Source organism: Blennius ocellaris (genome assembly GCF_963422515.1).
Source record: "Blennius ocellaris genome assembly, chromosome: 7".
Lineage (NCBI taxonomy): Eukaryota > Metazoa > Chordata > Actinopteri > Blenniiformes > Blenniidae > Blennius > Blennius ocellaris.
Genome location: NC_137656.1, coordinates 699,765 through 723,183, shown reverse-complemented (window position 1 = coordinate 723,183; position 23,419 = coordinate 699,765). Strand labels below are relative to the sequence as shown.

Below are 23,419 nucleotides of genomic sequence, written 5' to 3'. Positions count from 1 at the left end.
ACTAACGACGTTGTATGAGCAAATGTGAACTTTGAAGAAATGTCGTTAAAATGTTGACATGAATCCAGTGAGTTTTGTTCTTCAGTGTTTGTTTTTTATTCAACCTGAACGAGTCGTAGTTGAACTTTTCACTCTTTTCACGCCACGCAGGAAGAACTGCTCTTTGTGATACAGGAACAGGTGATAAATCCTTTGAAGTCACTCTATGATGTCACTTAACACAGAACACATTCCTTTCACACGTCTTTCTCTGCGGCCCTGGGAAATAAATCTACACCTGCTTTAGCCAGTTTGAAAGTTCGACTCTGATTCATGAGACGTGACCGCCGACTTGATGAACGTCGACATTCGATATTCCCAGGCCTCTTGCCTTGGGACCACTTTCCCCAGGCGTCGCCATGGAAACAGAGACAAGGTGACTTTCTGTCCTGTAGTCCACGGTTTAAATCCAGCAGGCTCATCACTTCCCCACATGGAGTCGTTGAGCACCCATTCTTAGGGATCGTCTTTTCCTTTGTTTGGGTGGAGGTGAATTTTTTATTTAATTGCACAAACTATGTAAGTTTTATCAGTTGCTTTCGTCACGGTGCAGCGTCCCGTCCTCCCCACAGCCAATCAATCTAAAAACAGCACGGCGTTCAAAATTTCTTCAAATATTTTACAATCTTCTCCTCGTGTGGGGAAAAGACAAAACCTGCACACACATTTTAACAAGTGGCGTTCAAAACAAACATTCAGAGGATTCCGATCAAAACAGCAATAAATTGTGTTTAAAAAATAAAAAAATAAAGACATTTCTGCTGTGAAACTGCCACGTGCCAGTAGAGGGCGTCCTACACCCGCCTCTCGGACCAGCGCCGGGTGGAGACGTTAAAGCCCCACTGAGCGAAACCTGCATGACACCTGGGGCCATCCATCCATCCATCCATCCATCCATCCGTCCATCCATCCATCCATTTATCCATCCATCCATCCATCCATCCATCCATCCATCCATCCATCCGTCCGTCCATCCATCCGTCCCTCAACTTTCAAGGCAGCTGGTGGAAGAATAGGAGACACATTTTCTCCAGACGTGTCGCTGCCATCAAACTCATTGTATTGTTCATGTTCTATTATGATTTTCTTTAAAAAAAAATAATAAATAAATCAAATCTGAATCTATGAGATTTAAGTCGATTTACATTCGTCATACTTCACTGCCTTCAAACCCCAAAGATTTTCCCTAAAACGTCTCAGTTCCAACATCTAATATCGTCTTTATGTTCATGTAAATTGACAGATTCTGGGTTTTTTCTTCTTTTTCCTCCACATTTATAAAAACTTTTTTTTTTTTTAATGGAAAGTGGTCATAAATCCCCCGATCGTACTGGAGTTAGTTTGATTTATTTGTCTTTTTTCCTGCATGGAAAATGTGTGTGTGTGTGTGTGTGTGTGTGTGTGTGTGTGTGTGTGTGTGTGTGTGTGTGTGTGTGTGTGTGTGTGTGTGTGTGTGTGTGTGTGTGTGTGTGGAAATGTTGTGTGAAGCAGTGATCATAAGAGAACTGGTGATTTATGTTTGTTTTTCCACGTAAACAGAAGGAAACACGTCCATCTCTTATGTTTCCTCCGACGGGAGTTTCCTTGAAAATTCCTTGAAAACCAAAACCTTCCTACAGTTCAGCCTCATGATTCACTTCGCTGAAGTCTTTAAAAAAAAACGTCTCTTTGTATTCCGGCACTTGCTCACATGTCTTATTAACTTATTAACGACTAACTTGTTGAAAAGCAGGAAGTTCAGGCTTTTTTTGTGGATTTTCTCACCTGGGATCTTTATGTTTAGCAGCAGCGGGCGACCTTCCCAAGATGGCGGCGCTGTTGGCGCCCGTTTGTTTGACGAATGAGTTTTTTAAGCCCGTTTGTTTGAGGAATGAGTTTTTTAAGCCCGTTTGTTTGAGAAATGTACTCAGAGGTTTCGGACGACACTATTAATTATGAACTGGTGGATTCCTTTTCTTTTTAAAACTCGTCTTAAAACACATTTTTATTCTTTGGCTTTTACGTCAGCGTGAGACTCTGCTCTGGTTTGAGTGCCTTTGTTTTTTTAGTTTTTATTGTTTTAACTTTTTATGTTTTGTTTATTGTTTTACCATCTGATTGTTTTTATTGCTTTAACTTTTTTTTATTGTTTTTATTGTTTTTATGTTTTTATGTTGCCTCTTGTATTTTTATTTCAATGTACAGCACTTTGTCTCAGCTACGGCTGCTTAAAGCGCTTTATAAATAAAGTTGAGTTGAGTTGAGTTTTCTCAATTCAGCCTCCAGAACTGTTCTTTCTTCATTATACCTCGGACAATTTAATAAAACATGTAAAGTGGCTCTTCAGGACGACATTGTCCACATCACCCTGTCTGGTGTTTCCCTCTGAAGTGTCCTTGTTCTGTTTGAATTCTGTTATCACACTCCTGAACCCTAGGGGGCGATAATGCTGCGTTTAATAGTTGCCAGCCGCCCTAAAATACAACGAAGAAGAAGAAGACGGAGACGGAGAATGAGGAAGAGACGAAAAAGTTGCGGGAGGAAAAGAAGAATAAAGAGGAGGAGAAGAAGAATAAAGAAGAGAAGCAGCAGCTGTGGAGGCGGTTTGAAGCTCCACAGTTTCCTCGTAGTGTTGTCGAGTCTCCCGGAGGAAATATTTCATCTCCTGCAGCAACAATGAGTTCAGTTCAGGCTTTGAGAGAGTTTATCAACGAGCGACTCGCTGCTGCTGCTGGAGAAATATTCACCGTGTTTCAACAAACTATCGTCCAGTACGAGGAGGAGATTGTCCGGCAACGCAAACGTCTTCAACTCAGCGGGAAACCTGGAATCGTGTTCCACAGAACAGGTATGGAAACGTGAGAATGAACACGTGATGTGGCTGCTGGAGGATCGTTACGTTTGTTTTGAAGCTCGCAGACAGAAACGAGGCTGCAGCTGCAGTTCTGGTTCACAGTGAAACAACAGGAGTGACTTTAAAGCAGAAAGTTTCGGGGTTAAACGGAGAATCTGTCTGAGAAACGAAGCGAACGGTGTTTGTGTTGTTTGCCAGTGGAGGAAGTGACTTATTGACACTCAATAAGTCACACAAGTGTCACTGTTCTGCAGCTTGTCTAACTCCATTACTCACTTTAGTCGCCCTGTGAGAAAAGCAGCTGTAATGCTAAAAGAGCTGCTAAAAGAGCTGCTAAAAGCAGCTGGTCGCCGAGCCGCTAACGCTAGCTGCTAAGCACAGCAGCTTCCGGCTCCTTACAGTCACATGAGGGTTGAGCTCGAGTCAGCTTGTAGGTGAAGTTCAGCTCACATGACCGACTCACCTCGAAACTCGAAAGAGTCGTTTACTGAATCGTTCAGAAGCACTTCCGCTGAGTCGTTCACCTCACGAGCGGTGAGCGGTGAGCACCCCGCCCCTCCCTCACCTGAAAATCTGCGCTCAGAAAGTTTCTGAGTGACGGCGGAGAAAAAAATCCACATTGTTTGTTTCACAAAGCTTTTAGAGATAAAGACATGAATAATAGATGAATAAATACACAATAAACAATGTTAAAATACAACTGTAGCAGGTATTGTGTTACATTTAATATTGTCCCCTATACTTCGTTCTGCCCTATGAACGTCACATTATTTATTGATACTAAGAAAGAAAGAAAATCACAATGTTGGAAGGAAAAAAATTTAAAATCATACGTATATATTAATATATACTTTATATCTGCCATTCTGGATGCCAGGTATTTATTCAGTTTAATCATTCATCTAATTTATTTTCTGATTCAAATTAACCTCAAAAACAACACACATAGTGGAGAATAAGGACACAAGGACTACAAAAAACTAATGTGTACTTATTGTTTATTTTATTAAGTGTTTCAGAATTTTACTATGAATACATGATTCTCCCCCGTGGTTCATGTCACAGTTCAGCCGAGCCTCCAGGTCCTGGGAGGGGGTGGAAATAGTGCGCATGCGCAACTGAATCAAGTGACTCAAAGGACTCAGACAACCGGTTCACTTGGATGAGCAACTCAAAAACCCGTGAGTCCGTTCAAGGAGTCGGGTTTCTCGTCACTAGTCTGAGCTAACATGCTAACATGACTCGTTTGTGCAGTTTTCTGTTTATAATGGAGACATTACGGTGACTCTCTAATAATAATAATAATAATAGCTCCCCCTTGAACTGCTACCTTATCGTAGTGGGCGGAGTTTGAGCACCCGAATGATCCTCGGAGCTATGTTGTCGGGGGGGTTCATGCCCCCCAGTAGGGTCTCCCAAGGCAAACAGGTCCTAGGTGACAGGTCAGCCCAAAAGCAGAGCAAGAGCTTGTGCGGGAGGTTGAGCGATACCGTCTAGATCAGGGGTCGGCAACCGGCGGCTCTTTGGTCCCTCCACTGCGGCTCCTGGAGCCTCGGTCCCACTGCAGTTCATCCCGGAGGGATGTAAGGAGGCAAGGCCACCCAGAGCGCAGTCCCTCTACAAAGAGTGGTAAAATGTAGGGTCGTGAACGACGCAGCGACGTGACGTCATCACAACAATAATGGATGAAGAACGTAGAATTGTGGCTGCAGGTCATGACAGCGGCTCAACTGGTGTCTGACGCCGGGAGCTTCCTGTACCTTTCACAGTAAAAGCCCACAGTTCCAGGAGGTCCATTGCAGACTTGTTGAGAGTGACGGAACATTCTAGTGAATCACACAACAACTACAGGACATTAAAGCCACACCATCACACTCATGGTTCTAACAATCCACATCTCCCACATTTATCTTCCATTTTAATAATGTGTAGCGATAAAGGAGCCGAGAGCTGCAATGCATTATGGGAGTTTCTGTTTGTGGTGTTTTAAATGTAACTGATGGGGGTTATGTTTGGTTTGTAGTGTTGGTAGTAATTGTGTTTTTGTTGCTCAGTTCATGTAGTTTAGTTTATTAGTTGTAAGTCGTCAACCAGCAGTGAAGGAGGTTTTGTGTGTCGTGTCCTCCTGGCATGGTCTTCCTGGGGGACTGTCAAAATAAAATGTCTGCGGCTCTTTGGGCCTTGTGTTCAGTGGGAAACGGGACCAAATGGCTCTTTGAGCATTAAAGGTTGCCGACCCCTGGTCTCGATAAAGTCGGGCTCACCTCCACTCACAGCTTGGACTCTGGAACCCAGCTCCTCCACAAGTTGCTGGACACTCCACTTTTCTGGATTTACCCCGCGGTGTAAGGCGGCGGGCTGGCGTGGGCTTGCTCATTGACCCGCAGCCCAGCCGCCATGTGTTGGGAGTTCACCCCGGTGAACGAGAGGGTCGCGTCCCTACGCCTTCGAGTAGGGGACAGGTCTCTGACTGTTGTCTCGGCCTATGCACCGAACAGCAGCTCAGAGTACCCAACGTTCTTGGAGTCCCTGGGAGGAGTGCTGGATAGTGCTCCAACTGGGGGACTCCATTGTTCTCCTGGGGGACTTCAAACACCCATGTGGGCAATGAAAGTGAGACCTGAAAGGGGGTGATTGGGAGGAACGGCCTCCCCGATCTGAACCCGAGCGGTGTTCTGCTATTGGACTTCTGTGCCAGTCACAGTTTGTCCATAACGAACACCATGTTCGAGCACAGGGGTGTCCATAAGTGCACGTGGCACCAGGACACCCTAGGCCGGAGGTCAATGATAGACTTTGTGGTCGTGTCATCTGATCTCCGGCCGCGTGTCTTGGACAGTCGGGTATAGAGAGGGGCAGAGCTGTCAACTGATCACCACCTGGTGGTGAGTTGGATGCACTGGACCGGGAGGAGGCCAGACAGACTCGGCAGGCCCAAAAGTGTTATGAGGGTCTGCTGGGAACATCTGGCCGAGCCCTCCGTCCGTGCAGTCTTCAACTCCCACCTCCGGGAGAGCTTCTCACAGATCCACGAGGGAGGCTGGAGACGTGGAGTCCGAGTGGACCATGTTCTCCACTTCCATTGTCGAAGCTGCTGCTCGGAGCTGTGGCCGCAGGGTCTCTGGCGCCTGTCACCTCCATCACACCAGTGACTTTTGTCTGCTTTCCCTCCAGAGAGTCCACAGCGACACGCTGGTCAGCAGAAGACGAGCTCCAGTCTGCAGCAGGAGGAACATGAAGCTCCAGCCATTAAAGAGGAGGAGGGTCTGGTGGAGGACACCGTCACTGATGGTGAACGTGACGATTCCCTGGACTCCGTGAGAGACTGGACCAGCCAGAGACTCACTGCTGCTGCTGTGGAAATATTCACCCTGTTTCAACCCACCATGGTCCAGTACGAGGAGGAGATTCTCCATCAACACAAACTTCTGGAACTCATTTGGACGCCTCAGATCAAGCTGCACAGAACAGGTGTGTCAGAGTGTGAATGAACACATGAATGTGGCTGGTGGAGGACCTCCATCATTAGGACTGTTTGATTTATCCACCACAGACTGAAGCCGGATTTGTGTCTCTTGTGTTTTTAGCATCTTTCATCACCTTCATTCACCAAACACACTCGGTCTTCTTCTCCACTCTCTGCTTCAGCTCAACCCCACAGCGCCCCCTCTGGTGCGGGAGTGTAATCACAGCAACGGCACAGCATTACGCTTTAGTGAACACATGAGCTCGTTTCCCCAAAGAAACCTTCCTTCTGAACTCTACTGTCTTTAGTAGCCAGAACTTTCACAATGTCCGTCACTGTATAAAATGTATGTTCACCTCTATATTAGTTTCACAGCGCTTCTGTAATGATTGTAAACAATCTTACTGTGTGTGAATGCAACCAACATAATATAGCAATAACGAGCTTAAAGGGCCCAGATTCTAGAGGTTTTCAACAATTTCTCGTAGTTGACAGGAGTCCAACTACATTGTTTTGTTTTTAAAGCTGGAAGAAGTAGAAGTAATGTAACTAACCTGTAATCTGCTACTATTTTGTCCCTCCAGAGCTCCGACAGCATCATGACTGTGGGGAGGAGCAGCTCTTTAAACAGGAAACAGACTCCTGTGGAGAACAACCAGAACCAGAACCTCCTCAGATCAAAGAGGAAGCAGAACCTCCGCAGATCAAAGAGGAACCAGAACCTCCGCAGATCAAAGAGGAACCAGAACCTCCTCAGATCAAAGATGAACCAGAACCTCCACAGATCAAAGAGGAACCAGAACCTCCTCAGATCAAAGATGAACCAGAACCTCCACAGATCAAAGAGGAACCAGAACCTCCACAGATCAAAGAGAAACCAGAGGAACCAGAACCTCCTCAGATTGAGGAGCAGCAGGAACTCGGTAGCAGCCAGGAGGGAGAGCAGCTTCTACTGAAGGTTGAAGGTGGTTCCTTCAGGGTTCCTTCTATTGAGGAGCAAAGTTCCCTGAGTGAACCAGAAGAAGAACCGGACTCTGAGCAGCTCCTCTCTCATGACTCTGAAGTCCACCATGTGACTAAACATCTGGACTCGGAACCAACTAGAAATGTAGAGCTGAAGAAACTGATCATAGTTCTTGGTGACCGTGTGGACGAGGTTCCTGAGTCAGAGAACCAGGCTGAAGGTGAAAAGCTTCTTTGTGAGGAAACATCTGGTGAAATTGTCTGTAAGAAACGTAAATTAAGTCAGAACTTAAGAACCGACGCTGATGAGAAGAAAATACTTTGTGAACTCTGTGGGAAAAGTTTCAGCCACCAGAGTAATATGTTGGTCCACATGAGAATTCACACAGGTGAGAAGCCGTACTCTTGTAATGCATGTGGGAAAAGTTTCAGTCGGAGAGATCATTTGTTGTCTCACATGAGAACTCACACAGGTGAGAAGCCGCATCCTTGTGAAACATGTGGGAAAAGTTTCGGTCGGCACAGTTCTTTGCTGGTTCACAAGAGAACCCACACAGATGAGAAGCCGTATTCTTGTGAAATATGTGGGAAAAGTTTCAGTCAGAGCAATTCTTTGCTGGTTCACAAGAGAATCCACACAGATGAGAAGCCGTATTCTTGTGAAATATGTGGGAAAAGTTTCAGTCGGCGCAATTCTTTGCTGGTTCACAAGAGAACCCACACAGGCGAGAACCCGCATCCTTGTGAAACATGTGGGAAAAGTTTCAGTTGGCACCGTGATTTGTTGGTTCACAAGAGAACCCACACAGGTGAGAAGCCGTATACTTGTGAAACATGTGGGAAAAGTTTCAGTTGGAGAAAGTATTTGTTGGTTCACAAGAGAACCCACACAGGTGAGAAGCCGTATTCTTGTGAAACATGTGGGAAAAGTTTCAGTTGGAGAAAGTGTTTGTTGGTTCACAAGAGAACCCACACAGGTGAGAAGCCGTATCCTTGTGAAACATGTGGAAAATGTTTCAGACATAAGAATAGTTTGTTGAATCATATGAGTAGTCACACAGGTGAGAAGCCGTATCCTTGTGAAACATGTGGAAAATGTTTCAGACATAAGAATAGTTTGTTGAATCATATGAGTAGTCACACAGGTGAGAAGCCGTATACTTGTGAAACGTGTGGAAAAAGTTTCAGTCAGCAAAGTCATTTGTTGTGTCACAAGAGAACCCACACAGGTGAGAAGCCGTATTCTTGTGAAACATGTGGAGAAAGTTTCAGTCAGCGCAGTCATTTGTTGCGTCACAAGAGAACCCACACAGGTGAGAAGCCGTATTCTTGTGAAACATGTGGAGAAAGTTTCATTCGGGGTGATACTTTGTTGCTTCACAAAAGAACCCACACAGGTGAGAAGCCGTATCCTTGTGAAACATGTGGGAAAAGTTTCAATTGTCACCGTGATTTGTTGGTTCACAAGAGAACCCACACAGGTGAGAAGCCGTATCCTTGTGAAACATGTGGGGAAAGTTTCAGACATAAGAGTAGTTTGTTGGTTCACAAGAGAACCCACACAGGTGAGAAGCCATATTCTTGTGAAATATGTGGGAAAAGTTTCAGTCAGAGATATCAGTCGTTGGCTCACATAAGAACTCACACAGGTGAGAAGCCGTATTCTTGTGAAACATGTGGGAAAAGTTTCAGTCAGGGCAGTGCTTTGTTGGTTCACAAGAGAACCCACACAGGTGAGAAGCTGTATCCTTGTGAAACATGTGGAGAAAGTTTCAGCCATCAGAGTAATTTGTTGCGTCACAAGAGAACCCACACAGGTGAGAAGCCGTAATCTTGTGACACATGCGGGACAGACTTCCTCGCCGTCGTTCGTTGCTGCACCACATTCAAAGTGTCAAAGAGACGACGTCATGAACGACTCCACGGGAGGCCTCATTCAGGAAGTCCAGCTTGAGCCCAAAATCACAAGGTCTCATCCAGTTGAAAGGAAACGTTGCTGCTTTGAACTCTGTTCAAACTTTGCTTCAGGAAATGTTTGTGTTTCTGGGGTTGTTTTGTTTGTTTGGAAAAATGTGACACTAACGACGTTGTATGAGCAAATGTGAACTTTGAAGAAATGTCATTAAAATGTTGACATGAATCCAGTGAGTTTTGTTCTTCAGTGTTTGTTTTTTATTCAACATGAACGAGTCGGAGTTGAACTTTTCACTCTTTTCACGCCACGCAGGAAGAACTGCTCTTTGTGATACATGAACAGGTGATAAATCCTTTGAAGTCACTCTATGATGTCACTTAACACAGAACACATTCCTTTCACACGTCTTTCTCTGCGGCCCTGGGAAATAAATCTACACCTGCTTTAGCCAGTTTGAAAGTTCGACTCTGATTCATGAGACGTGACCGCCGTTTCTTAAATCTGACGCAGGGTGTCACTATTTTACTGCAACATTTCGTCGGCACCTCTCCCGTATTTATCAGTCGATCGTGTGTTTTAGCCTTGTTCTCATAACATGTGGCATTGAGATGGTTTGGGGAAGGTACTGCCTCCAGTCCAAAGTACAGAAGTCGACGGAGAAGTATTAAAAGATGTGCAACAACAGAAAAAAAGAATATTGGATTAAAAATAAAAATGGACGGTGTCTATTTCTGACCAGAAGGAAAACCTCTTCTCCCCAAATCACTTTATAAAGGAGCAGCAATAATGAGCCGTGGGCCTCAACAGGAGGGACGGCGGCACTGCTGCACCAATGTGATCAATTCTTACTCCAGATGTTTTGTGCAGTACGTATAACCTGTAAAAAACACAAGACCGAAAAAAGAGGTGAATTTCCAAAACCAGACTATCCGTTCCGGACCGTACATGTGGACTTTATTGATCTTAGCCCCAGCGAAGGCTACAAATACTGTCTAGTACTACGAGACACTTTCTCTAAATGGGTAGAGTGTGTGTGTAACGAGGAGCGGCAAGAGCATGCTGATAGGTGAAGTGTGTCTGAGTGGACTATGTGACTTCTTTGTCTGTTTCTGTGGAGATCTGTGATGTTGTTGTTGTTGTTTTCTTTATGCTGTTTTGTTGCAGTGTTTTTCTCAGACTAGATGGTGAATTCATCCACACCTGTATGTGTGTGTGTGTGATCAACATTCTCTGCATTGGGCAATTTGAGAAGAAACCTTGGCAACAGACTGATCATTGTGTTTATTCAAGGACCTACGCAGACCTATTGAGTTGATTATTGATTGGAAATTACAGATTTACATTTTTCCATTTGTGCATATATGTCTTAGAGATTTTAGCAGCATGAGGATCCACTATCAGGATTATTTCAGAATCAGAGCTTTGTAGCGCAGGAACCGGAGTCGGAGGCGGCGTGTCGAAAGACGGTGCCAACGGCGGCAGTTTTATTGACATTAAGCAGAGGGAATAAAGAACGGGAACGGAACGTGGCTCTCCACTCGGCGGTTGCTAACTAAGCTAACTAAGCTAAAAACACAACCTCCAGTGCACCAGTATAAACAGTCCCACCGGAACCCATCTACCTAACTGATGAATTATGTCAAACTCACTACAGCTTGATGATAAATAGGTTATTTTATGTGAACCTTTGCTTTTATACAGCATTTGATTTTGTTTTATTTTACAGGTAATAAGAGTTATTCTGTACAGAAGTGAGTCAAGTTTTGCATAAAGCTGACGAATATGTGGCTTCAGTGCAGCAACATTCTGTTATCACACTGCTGAACCCTAGGGGGCGATAATGCTCCGTTTAATAGTTGCCAGCCGCCGTAAAATACAACGAAGAAGAAGAAGAAGGAGACGGAGAAGGAGAAGAAGAAGAAGAAAAAGTTGCGGGAGGAGAAGGAGAAGAAGGAGGAGAAGCAGCAGCTGTGGAGGCGGTTTGAAGCTCCACAGTTTCCTCGTAGTGTTGTCGAGTCTCCCGGAGGAAATATTTCATCTCCTGCAGCAACAATGAGTTCAGTTCAGGCTTTGAGAGAGTTTATCAACGAGCGACTCGCTGCTGCTGCTGGAGAAATATTCACCGTGTTTCAACAAACTATCGTCCAGTACGAGGAGGAGATTGTCCGGCAACAAAAACGTCTTCAACTCAGCGGGAAACCTGGAATCGTGTTCCACAGAACAGGTATGGAAACGTGAGAATGAACACGTGATGTGGCTGCTGGAGGATCGTTACGTTTGTTTTGAAGCTCGCAGACAGAAACGAGGCTGCAGCTGCAGTTCTGGTTCTCAGTGAAACAACAGGAGTGACTTTAAAGCAGAAAGTTTCGGGGTTAAACGGAGAATCTGTCTGAGAAACGAAGCGAACGGTGTTTGTGTTGTTTGCCAGTGGAGGAAGTGACTTATTGACACTCAGGTTGAGCTAACATGCTAACATGCTCGAGGCAGGAGCAGCGAGCTGAGGCACTTCCGGTAGCAGCCGCTGGTCTCGCGGTCGCTTCCATAGATGTAAACACTCGGGGTTCGTCCCAAATGTCCCTCTCAACTCCTTCTCTATCGACTTCTCCTTAACCACGGAAGTGTTTTGTGTAGCGGCCACGATGAGGACTGTCCGAATTCTCAATAAGCTGAGGAGAGGGGGCTCGTTGATTCCTTTAGATCCTAGGAAACACTGATGCTTCCTTTAGCCTAGGAAACACTGATGCTTCCTTTAACCTAGGAAACACTGATGCTTCCTTTAACGTAGGAAACACTGATGCTTCCTTTTAGCCTAGGAAACAGCGATGCTTCCTTAAGAGCCTCCTTTAACCTAGGAAACACTGATGCTTCCTTTAGCCTAGGAAACACTGATGCTTCCTTATGAGCCTCCCTTAACCTAGGAAACATTGATGCTTCCTTTAGCCTAGGAAACACTGATGCTTCCTTTAGAGCCTCCTTTAACCTAGGAAACACTGATACTTCCTTTATCCTCGGAAACACTGATGCTTCCTTTAGCCTAGGAAACACTGATGCTTCCTTTAGTCGAGGAAACATTGATGCTTCCTTATGAGCCTCCTTTAGCCGAGGAAACACTGATGCTTCCTTCAGAGCCTCCTTTAGCCGAGGAAACACTGATGCTTCCTATAGAGCCTCCTTTAGCCTAGGAAACACTGATGCTTCCTTTAGAGCCTCCTTTAGCCTAGGAAACACTGATGCTTCCTTTAGCCTAGGAAACACTGATGCTTCCTTTAGCCTAAGAAACACTGATGCTTCCTTTAGCCTAGGAAACACTGATGCTTCCTTTAGCCTAGGAAACACTGATGCTTCCTTTAGCCTAGGAAACACCGATGCTTCCTTTAGCCTAGGAAACACCGATGCTTCCTTTAGCCTAGGAAACACTGATGCTTCCTTTAGAGCCTCCTTTAGCCTAGGAAACACCGATGCTTCCTTTAGAGCCTCCTTTAGCCTAGGAAACACCGATGCCTCCTTTAGAGCCTCCTTTAGCCTAGGAAACACCGATGCCTCCTTTAGCCTAGGAAACACTGATGCTTCCTTTAGAGCCTCCTTTAGCCTAGGAAACACTGACGCTTCCTTAAAAGCCTACTTTTAGCCTAGGAAACACCGATGCTTCCTTAAGAGCCTCCTTTAGCCTAGGAAACACCGATGCCTCCTTTAGACCCTCCTTTAGCCTAGGAAACACTGATGCTTCCTTTAGAGCCTCCTTTAGCCTAGGAAACACTGATACTTCCTTAAGAGCCTCCTTTAGCCTTGGAAACACCAATGCTTCCTTTAGAGCCTCCTTTAGCCTAGGAAACACTGATGCTTCCTTTAGCCTAGGAAACACTGATGCTTCCTTTAGCCTAGGAAACACCGATGCTTCCTTTAGAGCCTCCTTTAGCCTAGGAAACACTGATGCCTCCTTTAGACCCTCCTTTAGCCTAGGAAACACTGACGCTTCCTTAAAAGCCTACTTTTAGCCTAGGAAACACCGATGCTTCCTTAAGAGCCTCCTTTTAGCCTAGGAAACACTGATGCTTCCTTAAGAGCCTCCTTTAGCGTAGGAAACACTGATGCTTCCTTTAGCCTAGGAACCACTGATGCTTCCTTAAGAGCCTCCTTTTAGCCTAGAAAACACTGATGCTTCCTTAAGAGCCTCCTTTAGCATAGGAAACACTGATGCTTCCTTTAGCCTAGGAACCACTGATGCTTCCTTAAGAGCCTCCTTTAGCCTAGGAACCACCGATGCTTCCTTAAGAGCCTCCTTTGGCCTAGGAAACACTGACCCTTCCTTTAGCCTAGGAAACACTGATGCTTCCTTTATCAAAGGAGACCAGCTCCTGCTGCTGCTGCTTTACTGTAGAGGCGTTTATTACTGCCTCATATAAAATCAACAACAATGATGATAATGATATTAAAGCTTATTGGAATGTTATCGGTATCAGCAGATCTCCAGATCCGGGTATCGGGATCCGATCGGAAGTGAAAAAAATCTGGACTGGTGCATCCCAAATGTATATTATGACTTAATCTCGTCCAACACTGCTCGCCTCAGCAGCAGTAGAAGAAGAAGAAGAAGAAGAAGAAGAAGACGCTCGACTTCTGGGTTTTCTGTAAAAATCGAGCTTGAAATGAAGAATTATTTGATCTCCCAAAAAACATACCGGGAATCGAGGAAACGACCCGATTTCTGCTTTTTGTTTGTTTTGTTTTTTTCAATTTCAAAACGAGAAATTGGAGACGTTTTTTCTCATTTTAATTTTTTTTTTTACGCTTTAGTGAACACATGAGCTCGTTTCCCCAAAGAAACCTTCCTTCTGAACTCTACTGTCTTTAGTAGCCAGAACTTTCACAATGTCCGTCACTGTATAAAATGTATGTTCACCTCTATATTAGTTTCACAGCGTTTCTCTAATGATTGTAAACAATCTTACTGTGTGTGAATGCAACCAACATAATATAGCAATAACGAGCTTAAAGGGCCCAGATTCTAGAGGTTTTCAACAATTTCTCGTAGTTGACAGGAGTCCAACGACATTGTTTTGTTTTTAAAGCTGGAAGAAGTAGAAGTAATGTAACTAACCTGTAATCTGCTACTATTTTGTCCCTCCAGAGCTCCGACAGCATCATGACTGTGGGGAGGAGCAGCTCTTTAAACAGGAAACAGACTCCTGTGGAGAACAGCCAGAACCAGAACCTCCTCAGATCAAAGAGGAACCAGAAGAACCACAGATCAAAGAGGAACCAGAAGAACCAGAAGAACCACAGACCAAAGAGAAACCAGAAGAACCAGAACCTCCTCAGGTCAAAGAGGAACCAGAAGAACTAGAATCTCCTCACATCAAAGAGGAACCAGAAGAGCCAGAACCTACACAGATCAAAGAAGAACCAGAACCTACACAGATCAAAGAGGAACCAGAACCTCCTCAGATCAAAGAGGAACCAGAAGAACCACAGACCAAAGAGAAACCAGAAGAACCACAGACCAAAGAGAAACCAGAAGAACCAGAACCTCCTCAGGTCAAAGAGGAACCAGAAGAACTAGAATCTCCTCACATCAAAGAGGAACCAGAAGAGCCAGAACCTACACAGATCAAAGAAGAACCAGAACCTACACAGATCAAAGAAGAACCAGAACCTATACAGATCAAAGGGGAACCAGAAGAAAGAGAACCTACACAGATCAAAGAAGAACCAGAAGAACATCTGGACTCAGAACCAACTAGAAATGTAGAGCTGAAGAAACTCATCATAGTTCTTGGTGACCGTGTGGACGAGGTTCCTGAGTCAGAGAACCAGGCTGAAGGTGAAAAGCTTCTTTGTGAGGAAACATCTGGTGAAATTGTCTGTAAGAAACGTAAATTAAGTCAGAACTTAAGAACCGACGCTGATGAGAAGAAAATACTTTGTGAACTCTGTGGGAGAAGTTTCAGCCGACAGAGTTATATGTTGGTCCACATGAGAATTCACAGAGGTGAGAAGCCGTACTCTTGTGACACATGTGGGAAAAGTTTCAGCCGACAGAGTAATATGGTGATGCACATGAGAATTCACACAAGTGAGAAGCCGTACTCTTGTGGAACATGTGGGAAAAGTTTCAGGACACAGAGTAACTTGTTGGATCACGTGAGAACTCACACAGGTGAGAAGCCGTATTCTTGTGGAACATGTGGGAAAAGTTTCGGTCATCATTCTAGTCTGCGATCTCACATTAGAATTCACACAGGTGAGAAGCTGTATTCTTGTGACACATGTGGGAGAAGTTTCATTCAGCGAATTACTTTGTTGGTCCACATGAGAATTCACACAGGTGAGAAGCCGTATTCTTGTGACACGTGTGGGAAAAGCTTCACCGGACAGAGTAATATGTTGCTCCACATGAGAACTCACACAGGTGAGAAGCCGTATTCTTGTGGAACATGTGGCAAGTGCTTCAGTCGGCATGGTCATTTGTTGGGCCACATGAGAACTCACACAGCTAAGAAGCCTTAATCATGTGAAACGGGAAAAGTTTTAGTCGGCGCAGTGCTTTTGTTGGTTCACACGGGTGAGAAGCCGTAGTCTTGTGACTGGGGATGCACCGACCCAGGTTTTTTCCACTTCTGATCCCGATGCCTGAATTTGGAGATCTGCTGATACCGATACTATTCTGATACCAGAGCTGTGTTTGCTTTATTATTATTGTTGTTGATTTTACATGAAGCAGCAAGAAACTCTCTGCAGTGTAACAAAAGCGTAAAATCCACCCAAACAGCGGCGCTAGTTCCGTAGCATTCCAAGCGGACTGCAAGCGGTGGAATGGAATTCCCCGACTCGTTCCTCCGAGTCTCATTGACGACCCGCCTCCGCTCCGGAGAATCCAGTCCACATTTTGCAGTGAGCAGAGCTTCGTGGATCGGAAACCTCCGGCCCGTGAATTACGTTGACGTCGGAACCCGATTCCGATACTGGATCGGATCGGCCCAACTTGTGACAAATACTTCTTCAAAGTTTACTTCAGGAAATTTTTTTTTTTTGTTTGTTTGTTTTTGTGTGTGTTTTGAAAAATGTGACATTAAATACGTTGTGTGAGCAAATGTGAACCCCGACTACCTCGTCTTTGGCGCCGTCTCACTCAACTCCACGACGGTCTCGGTAACTTCTCGTGTGCCCTTGAGCGTCGGTTCGAGGTCGACGACCACGTCTCCTGCTCGTCGCGCTTTTCAGCGTCGCCCTGGAATTTAACCCGGAAGCTGGATATCCCGAACTCCCCGTGAGACGCGTGTCTGGAAATGGAGGACTTTCATCAAGACGTGTCGTCCATTTCTGAAAACAATGAGCTGAAACCTGCAATGAAGATGTTTTTGGTGTTCGTCCAAACATGTATATTAAAGATAAGAGAGAAGATAAGCCTTTGTGATCTCACAAAGGAGAAATTTACTTGTTACATTCTGCTCTTTAGGACAAGAAATGTGCAAACAGTTAGATATGAATAGAGGAATCTTATATACGATGACTATCAAGAACTCTAAGGGCCAAAAATATTTACAGTAAAAAATAATAAATAAAATAAAATGGGACTAAAATAAAAAAATGGGGATGAAGGAATTTAGTTTATTTGCCATTTTGGGTACCTGCTATTTACTTTGTGTAATGATTACTTTCACTTAGTTCCCAGTTCAAATAAATGTCAACAACAACAACAACAACAACAACACATAATGTAGAATAAACTAGTGCTTATTTCCCTCAGAAGTGTTTGTGTCTCCCGATTGATGCATGTCGTTGCGTCGGATTTCCTCCAGATGGCGCCCTTGTCCGACGATCCTGAGCGCCGCGGCGGTTTCCACTGTGTTGAACTCTTCACGTGCACGAACCACACAGGTGATGGACCTGATCAGCGGCGGATTATTGATCCGGCCCGGCTCCGTCTCCATGGCGACGGGGTGAGATTTATGGTGGGAAAACACAAAACAAAACAACAACAACAAAAAAAGACCACATTTGTCAAAGCAAATAACAGAAACACATCATTTTTTTTTTTTTTTTTTTTTTTTTTTTTCATTTTGGATAAAAGAGACATTTAGAAAAGCACATGAATCATGACTGAGGCCCCCGTTTCCATGGCAACGATCTGTGTTTGAGTTTCAGGTGTCTGTTCTTCACGACTACGGTGGCCCACGAGGGCCGGCGCCACAGTAAAAAGCCACAACACGGTAAAAGTCACCCGCGACTTTTGTCGGCTGATTTTCTTATGAGATATTTCCTGTTTTCCCACTAAAAGTTTGGCTAAAATTTGTTTTCAAATTCGTGTTTTTTTTAATATTTATCGCCGTAACGTTCTAATATACTTCACAACTTCTTCCACAAACACATCGAAAACATTATATTGAATGATTTTGTTGCTATTTTGATGCTATTCTTCGCTAATCGTCTGCAAAACGCATGCAAATCAAAGGATTTTTGTCTTTTTTTCCTTCTTTGAACTTGTGAAGTTTTTTCCGCGAACTTGCAATTTAGCAAACCGCTGGAGTTTAGAACATAAGAGACATTTTGACAGTTTGCTATGTGAGAAAATAAAAAATAAACCGTCTATTCACATATAATTTGCAGCTGTTGGGACCTTTACGTGCCTCGATTGTGTGTAAAGATCAAATAAGACAAGATAATCTTTATTATGACAGAAAATGTTCTTTAGCAGAGCCCCGAACAATAAAATACAACGCGCTGTGAGGACTGCCCATGTAACTCCATTTACCATAATATATATTCAAAACACACTTAAGACATAAAGGAAACATTAAAAGGAAATGGAAGCCCAAAAATATATCTATCTATCTTTATGTGTGTGTTTGTGTGCGCAGGCCAGTTTGTTTAAAAAAAAGAATGATTGGATCCATGAAAAATCCACGACCACTCAGTGCACACAACACACACCACAAGCTCATTACATATCTGTAATTATTATCGATCCGACGCACGAGATTTCACTCAAAATGACAGCTTTTCCATGGACAATAACGTGAACTATTGATTGTTTCTAGCATCAGTCCGCTGAGCCGCCACGTCGGATTAATCACATCAGGGCTGGACGGGGCGACGGGGCGACGGCGGGGCTTCACACAGGCGGCGGCGATAGAAGCAGTGGAAGTAAATGTAGCAGTAGAATGAGCAGCAGCAGTAGAAGAAGCAGCAGCATTAGAAGAAGCAGCAGCAGTAGAAGCAGAAGTAGAGCAGCAGCAGTAGAAGCAGCAGCAGCAGCAGCAGTAGAAGCAGAAGTAGAAGCAGCAGTAGCAGTAGAAGCAGCAGCAGCAGTAGAACAGCAGCAGTAGTAGAAGTAGCAGCAGTAGAAGCAGCAGTAGAAGCAGCAGTAGCAGTAGAGCAGCAGTAGAGCAGCAGCAGCAGTAGCAGTAGAAGTAGCAGTAGAAGCAGCAGTCGAGCAGCAGTAGCAGTAGCAGTAGCAGTAGCAGTAGCAGTAGAAGTAGCAGTATCAGTAGAAGCAGCAGTAGAGCAGCAGTAGAGTGGCAGTAGATTGAGCAGCAGCAGTAGAAGAAGCAGCAGCAGTAGAAGCAGCAGTAGAAGCAGCAGTAGAGCAGCAGCAGTAGAAGCAGCAGTAGAGCAGCAGCAGCAGCAGTAGAAGCAGAAGTAGAAGCAGCAGTAGCAGTAGAAGCAGCAGCAGCAGTAGAACAGCAGCAGTAGTAGAAGTAGCAGTAGAGCAGCAGTAGAAGCAGCAGTAGAAGCAGCAGTAGCAGTAGAGCAGCAGTAGAAGCAGCAGTAGCAGTAGAGCAGCAGTAGAAGCAGCAGTAGCAGTAGAAGTAGCAGTAGAAGCAGCAGTAGAGCAGCAGTAGCAGTAGCAGTATCAGTAGAAGCAGCAGTAGAGCAGCAATAGAGTAGCAGTAGCAATAGCAGTAGAAGTAGCAGTAGCAGTAGCAGTAGAAGTAGCAGTAGCAGTAGAAGTAGCAGTAGAGCAGCAGCAGCAGTAGAAGTAGCAGTAGCAGTAGAAGTAGCAGTAGCAGTAGCAGTAGAAGTAGCAGTAGAGCAGCAGCAGCAGTAGAAGTAGCAGTAGCAGTAGAAGTAGCAGTAGCAGCAGCAGTAGAAGTAGCAGTAGAGCAGCAGTAGAAGCAGCAGCAGCAGTAGAAGCAGCAGTAGCAGTAGAAGCAGCAGTAGCAGTAGAAGTAGCAGTAGAAGCAGCAGTAGAGCAGCAGTAGCAGTAGCAGTAGAAGTAGCAGTATCAGTAGAAGCAGCAGTACAGCAGCAATAGAGTAGCAGTAGCAGTAGCAGTAGAAGTAGCAGTATCAGTAGAAGCAGCAGTACAGCAGCAATAGAGTAGCAGTAGCAGTAGCAGTAGAAGTAGCAGTAGAGCAGCAGCAGCAGTAGAAGCAGCAGCAGCAGTAGAAGCAGCAGTAGCAGTAGAAGTATCAGTAGAAGCAGCAGTAGAGCAGCAGTAGCAGTAGCAGTAGAAGTAGCAGTATCAGTAGAAGCAGCAGTACAGCAGCAATAGAGTAGCAGTAGCAGTAGAAGTAGCAGTAGAGCAGCAGTAGAAACAGCAGTAGAACTTAAAAACACGGAAACAAAACAACTTCTTGCATTGTGACTACCTGTCGGGGCTTTGTGCGTCTCGTCACACTGCCCCCTACAGGTTAGCATGCTCACAGCAGCTCTGAACCCGAAGGCGGGAAATAATTATTTTTATTTAAAAAAAAAAATGTAAAACCTGAGGATGTGTTAGCATGTACGGAACTACTGAAGATTATATGTAGAACAATTTCCCATCGTGTTCATTTTTCAAATTATACTTGCATACCTGGTTTATTAAAAAAAAAAAAAAAGTGATGAAATCGGCTAATAAAATAAGGATAACAACAAAAAAATCACCACAGTGGAGATAAAACATAACATGACCTGAACAAGAAGGTCAAAATCAAAATGATTAAATGAATCGGTTAAAGTTATAACAGCTAAAAATGGCTAAAAAACAAAATAAACACGTAAAACAGATAAATGAATTCTAAAATTAAAAAATCACTTTATAACGACTTTAAGCATGTTGTTGTTCCTCCTTGTTTTTTAAACCTTTTCTTTGAATCTGTATTTCAACTCGTTGTTTTATTTAACATTTCTGAGTCTGTGATACATTTTGTAAATCTTTTATTTATAATTTTTTTTTTAAAACATCGTCTGAGGATTCTTTTATTTTGCCTGAACAGGAAAAACTCAACGTATTGGTGGTAGTACTGCTGGACCCGTGATTCTTTTACAATCCAAAGAAGTAATTAAAACACACACACACACACACACACACACACACACACACACACACACACACACACACACACACACACACACACACACACACACACACACACACACACACACGCACACACACACACTCTCAACTCTAAAACCACAGAATTTAATCAAATTATTGACGTGTAAACAGGCCCGGAGTCGTCATACTGTTATATTTTATCTTTTAATATTAAAGGCACCCCAAAAAAAACCCCGATCTCATCAACGATGACACATTTTTAAAAGGCTCCTCCTCTATCATGTCGACGCCTCATGCAGCTGATTGATTGTGGCCATTTAGGCATCGGATCTCATGCATGTTGTATTAAAATCAACAACATAATTGGATTTATTCCACGTATTCTGTTAATAAAGCTCTTTATTCAAAGACTTTGACATTGTGCCTTGCGTGCTCTGAATATCTTTGATCTGTTTGTCCTTCGCCGCTTTATATATTTTCTTGATGAGAATCCGCGATATGGGCAAAAAAACAAAAAAAAAACCCAGTAGATTTGACCCGTGACTGGTCGGACCCATTAGCGAGGGCGAGAACCCGGGACGGCCGGACTTCCTCCGGCTGAGCAGCACTCGATTCCCTTGTTCCCAATTTCACAGGGGCCTGAGCACGTCGGAGCGACGGGCCGCTAGCGACGGCCGCTAGCGTAGCGAAACCGCCGCGTAACTCTCCCGGACAGGCCTCCGCGTTTCGCTGGGGGTCGTTTTTGGGGAGATCGAGGCGTCGCAACCGAGAGGAAATGATCCGGTAAGTGTGTTTTTTTTTGTTTTTTTTTTTAGCGTGAATCGGCTGTAAATCGTCCTGAACCTTAAAGCTCTGTGGCGCTAAGGCGCTAAGCGGTTAGCGCGCGAGGGAGGGCGAGATCAAAGTGCGCCTGAGTGGAGGTCGGCTCCGGTGGCGTTTGGAGATGTAAACACTCAAGAGCTTTGGTGACGGCACTGAATTCCAAAGTAAAAGCGGGAGCGGCACCTTTTAGCCGCAACATTCTAGCGACCACGTCGTCGCTTATCCAGTAAAAAAAAATTTTTTTTTTTAATTTTTAAAAATTCATTGCCATGAAAGGAAGTTTGAAAAGCGGAAATAATCGACCTGATAAATTTTTATGCTGAACTGTTTGTTAGCTTTAGCTGCTAACAAGCTGGTTAGTCTAAAGCAGCGCCGGCCAATCAGCTCCGAGCTTCTGCTGATGTCGTCAGTGGGCGGGGCTTCAAGCTCCACCGATAACCAGGAAGCGCCGTCCTCTCACTGCCATTGTTTACTGTGGAAGAGGAAGTTTTGTTCACAGACAAGGAAAGTATTGTTGATAATCTTAAAGAATGAACATGGTGCTTTGCGTGCAGTTCTTTGTGGTGGCAGCAGGGGGCGCTCAGCCCCTCCGGCCCCGAATGACCAGTCGCTGATGGTCGGTTCTACGCCTCGCTGAGCAGACGGATGTCAAGTGTTTTAATTGGATTTTCAGTATTGGCTCGTAATTGCTGGCTGACGCACACCCCCCCCCCCCCTCTCCCCTCCTCCTCCTCCTCCTTCCCCTCCTGCTCATCCTCCTCATCCTCCTCCTCCCCCTCCTCCTCCTGCTCATCCTCCCCCCTCCTTCTTCCCCTCCTGCTCATCCTCCTTTCCCACTTCTCCTTCTCCTCCACTTCCTCATCCTCCCCCTCCTCCTCCTCCTCCTCCTCCTCCTCCTTCCCCTCCTGCTCATCCTCCTCATCCTCCTCCTCTTCCTCCTACTCCTCCTTCCTCCTCCTCCTCCTCATCCTCCTCCTCTTCCTCCTACTCCTCCTTCCTCTCCTCCTCCTCATCCTCCTCCTCCTCCTCCGCTTCCTCATCCTCCCCCTCCTCCTCATCCTCCCCTTCCTCCTCCTCCTCCTCTTCCTGATCCTCCTCCTCATCCTCCCCTTCCTCCTCCTCCTCCTCTTCCTCATCCTCCCCCTCCTCCTCCTCCTCTCCCTCCACCTCCTCCTCCTCCCCCTCCCCCTCCTCCTCCCCCTCCTCCTCCCCCTCCTCCTCCTCCTCCCCCTCCTCCTCCTCTTCCTCCTCATCCCCTTCCTCCTCATCCTCATCCTTCCTCCTCCCCCTCCTCCTCCTCCTCCCCCTCCTCCTCCCCCTCCTCCTCATCTCCTTCCTCCCCCTCCTCCTCATCCTTCCTCCCCCTCCTCCCCATCCTTCCTCCCCCTCCTCCTCATCCTCCTCCTCCTCCTCTTCCTCCTCCCCCTCCTCCTCATCCTCCTCTTCCTCCTCCTCCTCTTCCTCCTCCTCCTCTTCCTCCTGCCCCTCCTTCCTCCTCCCCCTCCTCCTCCCCCTCCTTCCTCCTCCCCCTCCTCCTCCTCCTCCTCCTCTTCCTCCTCCTCCCCTTCCTCCTCATCCTCATCCTTCCTCCCCCTCCTCCTCATCCTCCTCCTCCTCCTCCTCCTCCTCCTCCTCCTCCTCCTCCTCCTCCTCCTTCCTTCTCCTCCTCCTCCCCCTCCTCCTCCTCCTCCTTCCTCCTCCCCCTCCCCCTCCTCCTCCTCCTCCTCCCCCTCCCCCTCCCCCTCCCCCTCCTCCTCCTCCTCCTCCCCTCCCCCTCCTCCTCCTCCTCCCTCGAGGGGGAGACGATGAATGAGATTTGTAAAACGGCGGTGTTGCAGGTGCGTGTTTGTGCTGCCGGGAGCTGACGGAGGCGGCGTTTCACAATAAATCACCCGTGGTTGGAGCGAGGCTTTACCCGTGACGCTTCACGCCAAAATAAAACTCACAATGCGGGGAGGACGGACGGAGGAGCCCTCCTCTTCACTCTCAAATCAACGAAGACGCACAAATTAAATCACATTATGGCGAGGTCTGCAGATAGAGAGTCGCCACGGCTACGATCTGCTACGAGGGCTGACGTTTTTCGTACACGGTCACTGAAAAATAAATAAATAAATA

The 23,419-nt window shown here is 45.6% G+C and overlaps 1 protein-coding gene and 1 long non-coding RNA gene across 2 annotated transcripts in view; both read left to right on the top strand.

The window, feature by feature from the left end:
* The first annotated feature begins 2,548 nt into the window (after positions 1-2,548).
* On the top strand, positions 2,549-9,359 carry LOC308132863. The gene is made up of 3 exons (XR_013936709.1): positions 2,549-2,866; positions 6,047-6,343; positions 6,923-9,359. It is a non-coding gene; the product is annotated as an uncharacterized lncRNA (long non-coding RNA).
* Positions 9,360-11,153: 1,794 nt separating this feature from the next.
* Positions 11,154-23,419, top strand: part of LOC308132717 (uncharacterized protein) — a gene marked incomplete at its 3' end in the record, with an annotated part of 22,513 nt that continues 10,247 nt past the window's right edge. Inside the window, exons 1-6 of the mRNA XM_080499898.1 lie at positions 11,154-11,440; positions 14,345-15,373; positions 16,088-16,200; positions 16,389-16,483; positions 17,016-17,156; positions 17,362-17,426. Coding sequence (XP_080356024.1) covers positions 11,269-11,440; positions 14,345-15,373; positions 16,088-16,200; positions 16,389-16,483; positions 17,016-17,156; positions 17,362-17,426 — 1,615 coding nt within the window. The 5' untranslated portion in view covers positions 11,154-11,268. The remainder of the gene's footprint in view (positions 11,441-14,344; positions 15,374-16,087; positions 16,201-16,388; positions 16,484-17,015; positions 17,157-17,361; positions 17,427-23,419) is intronic.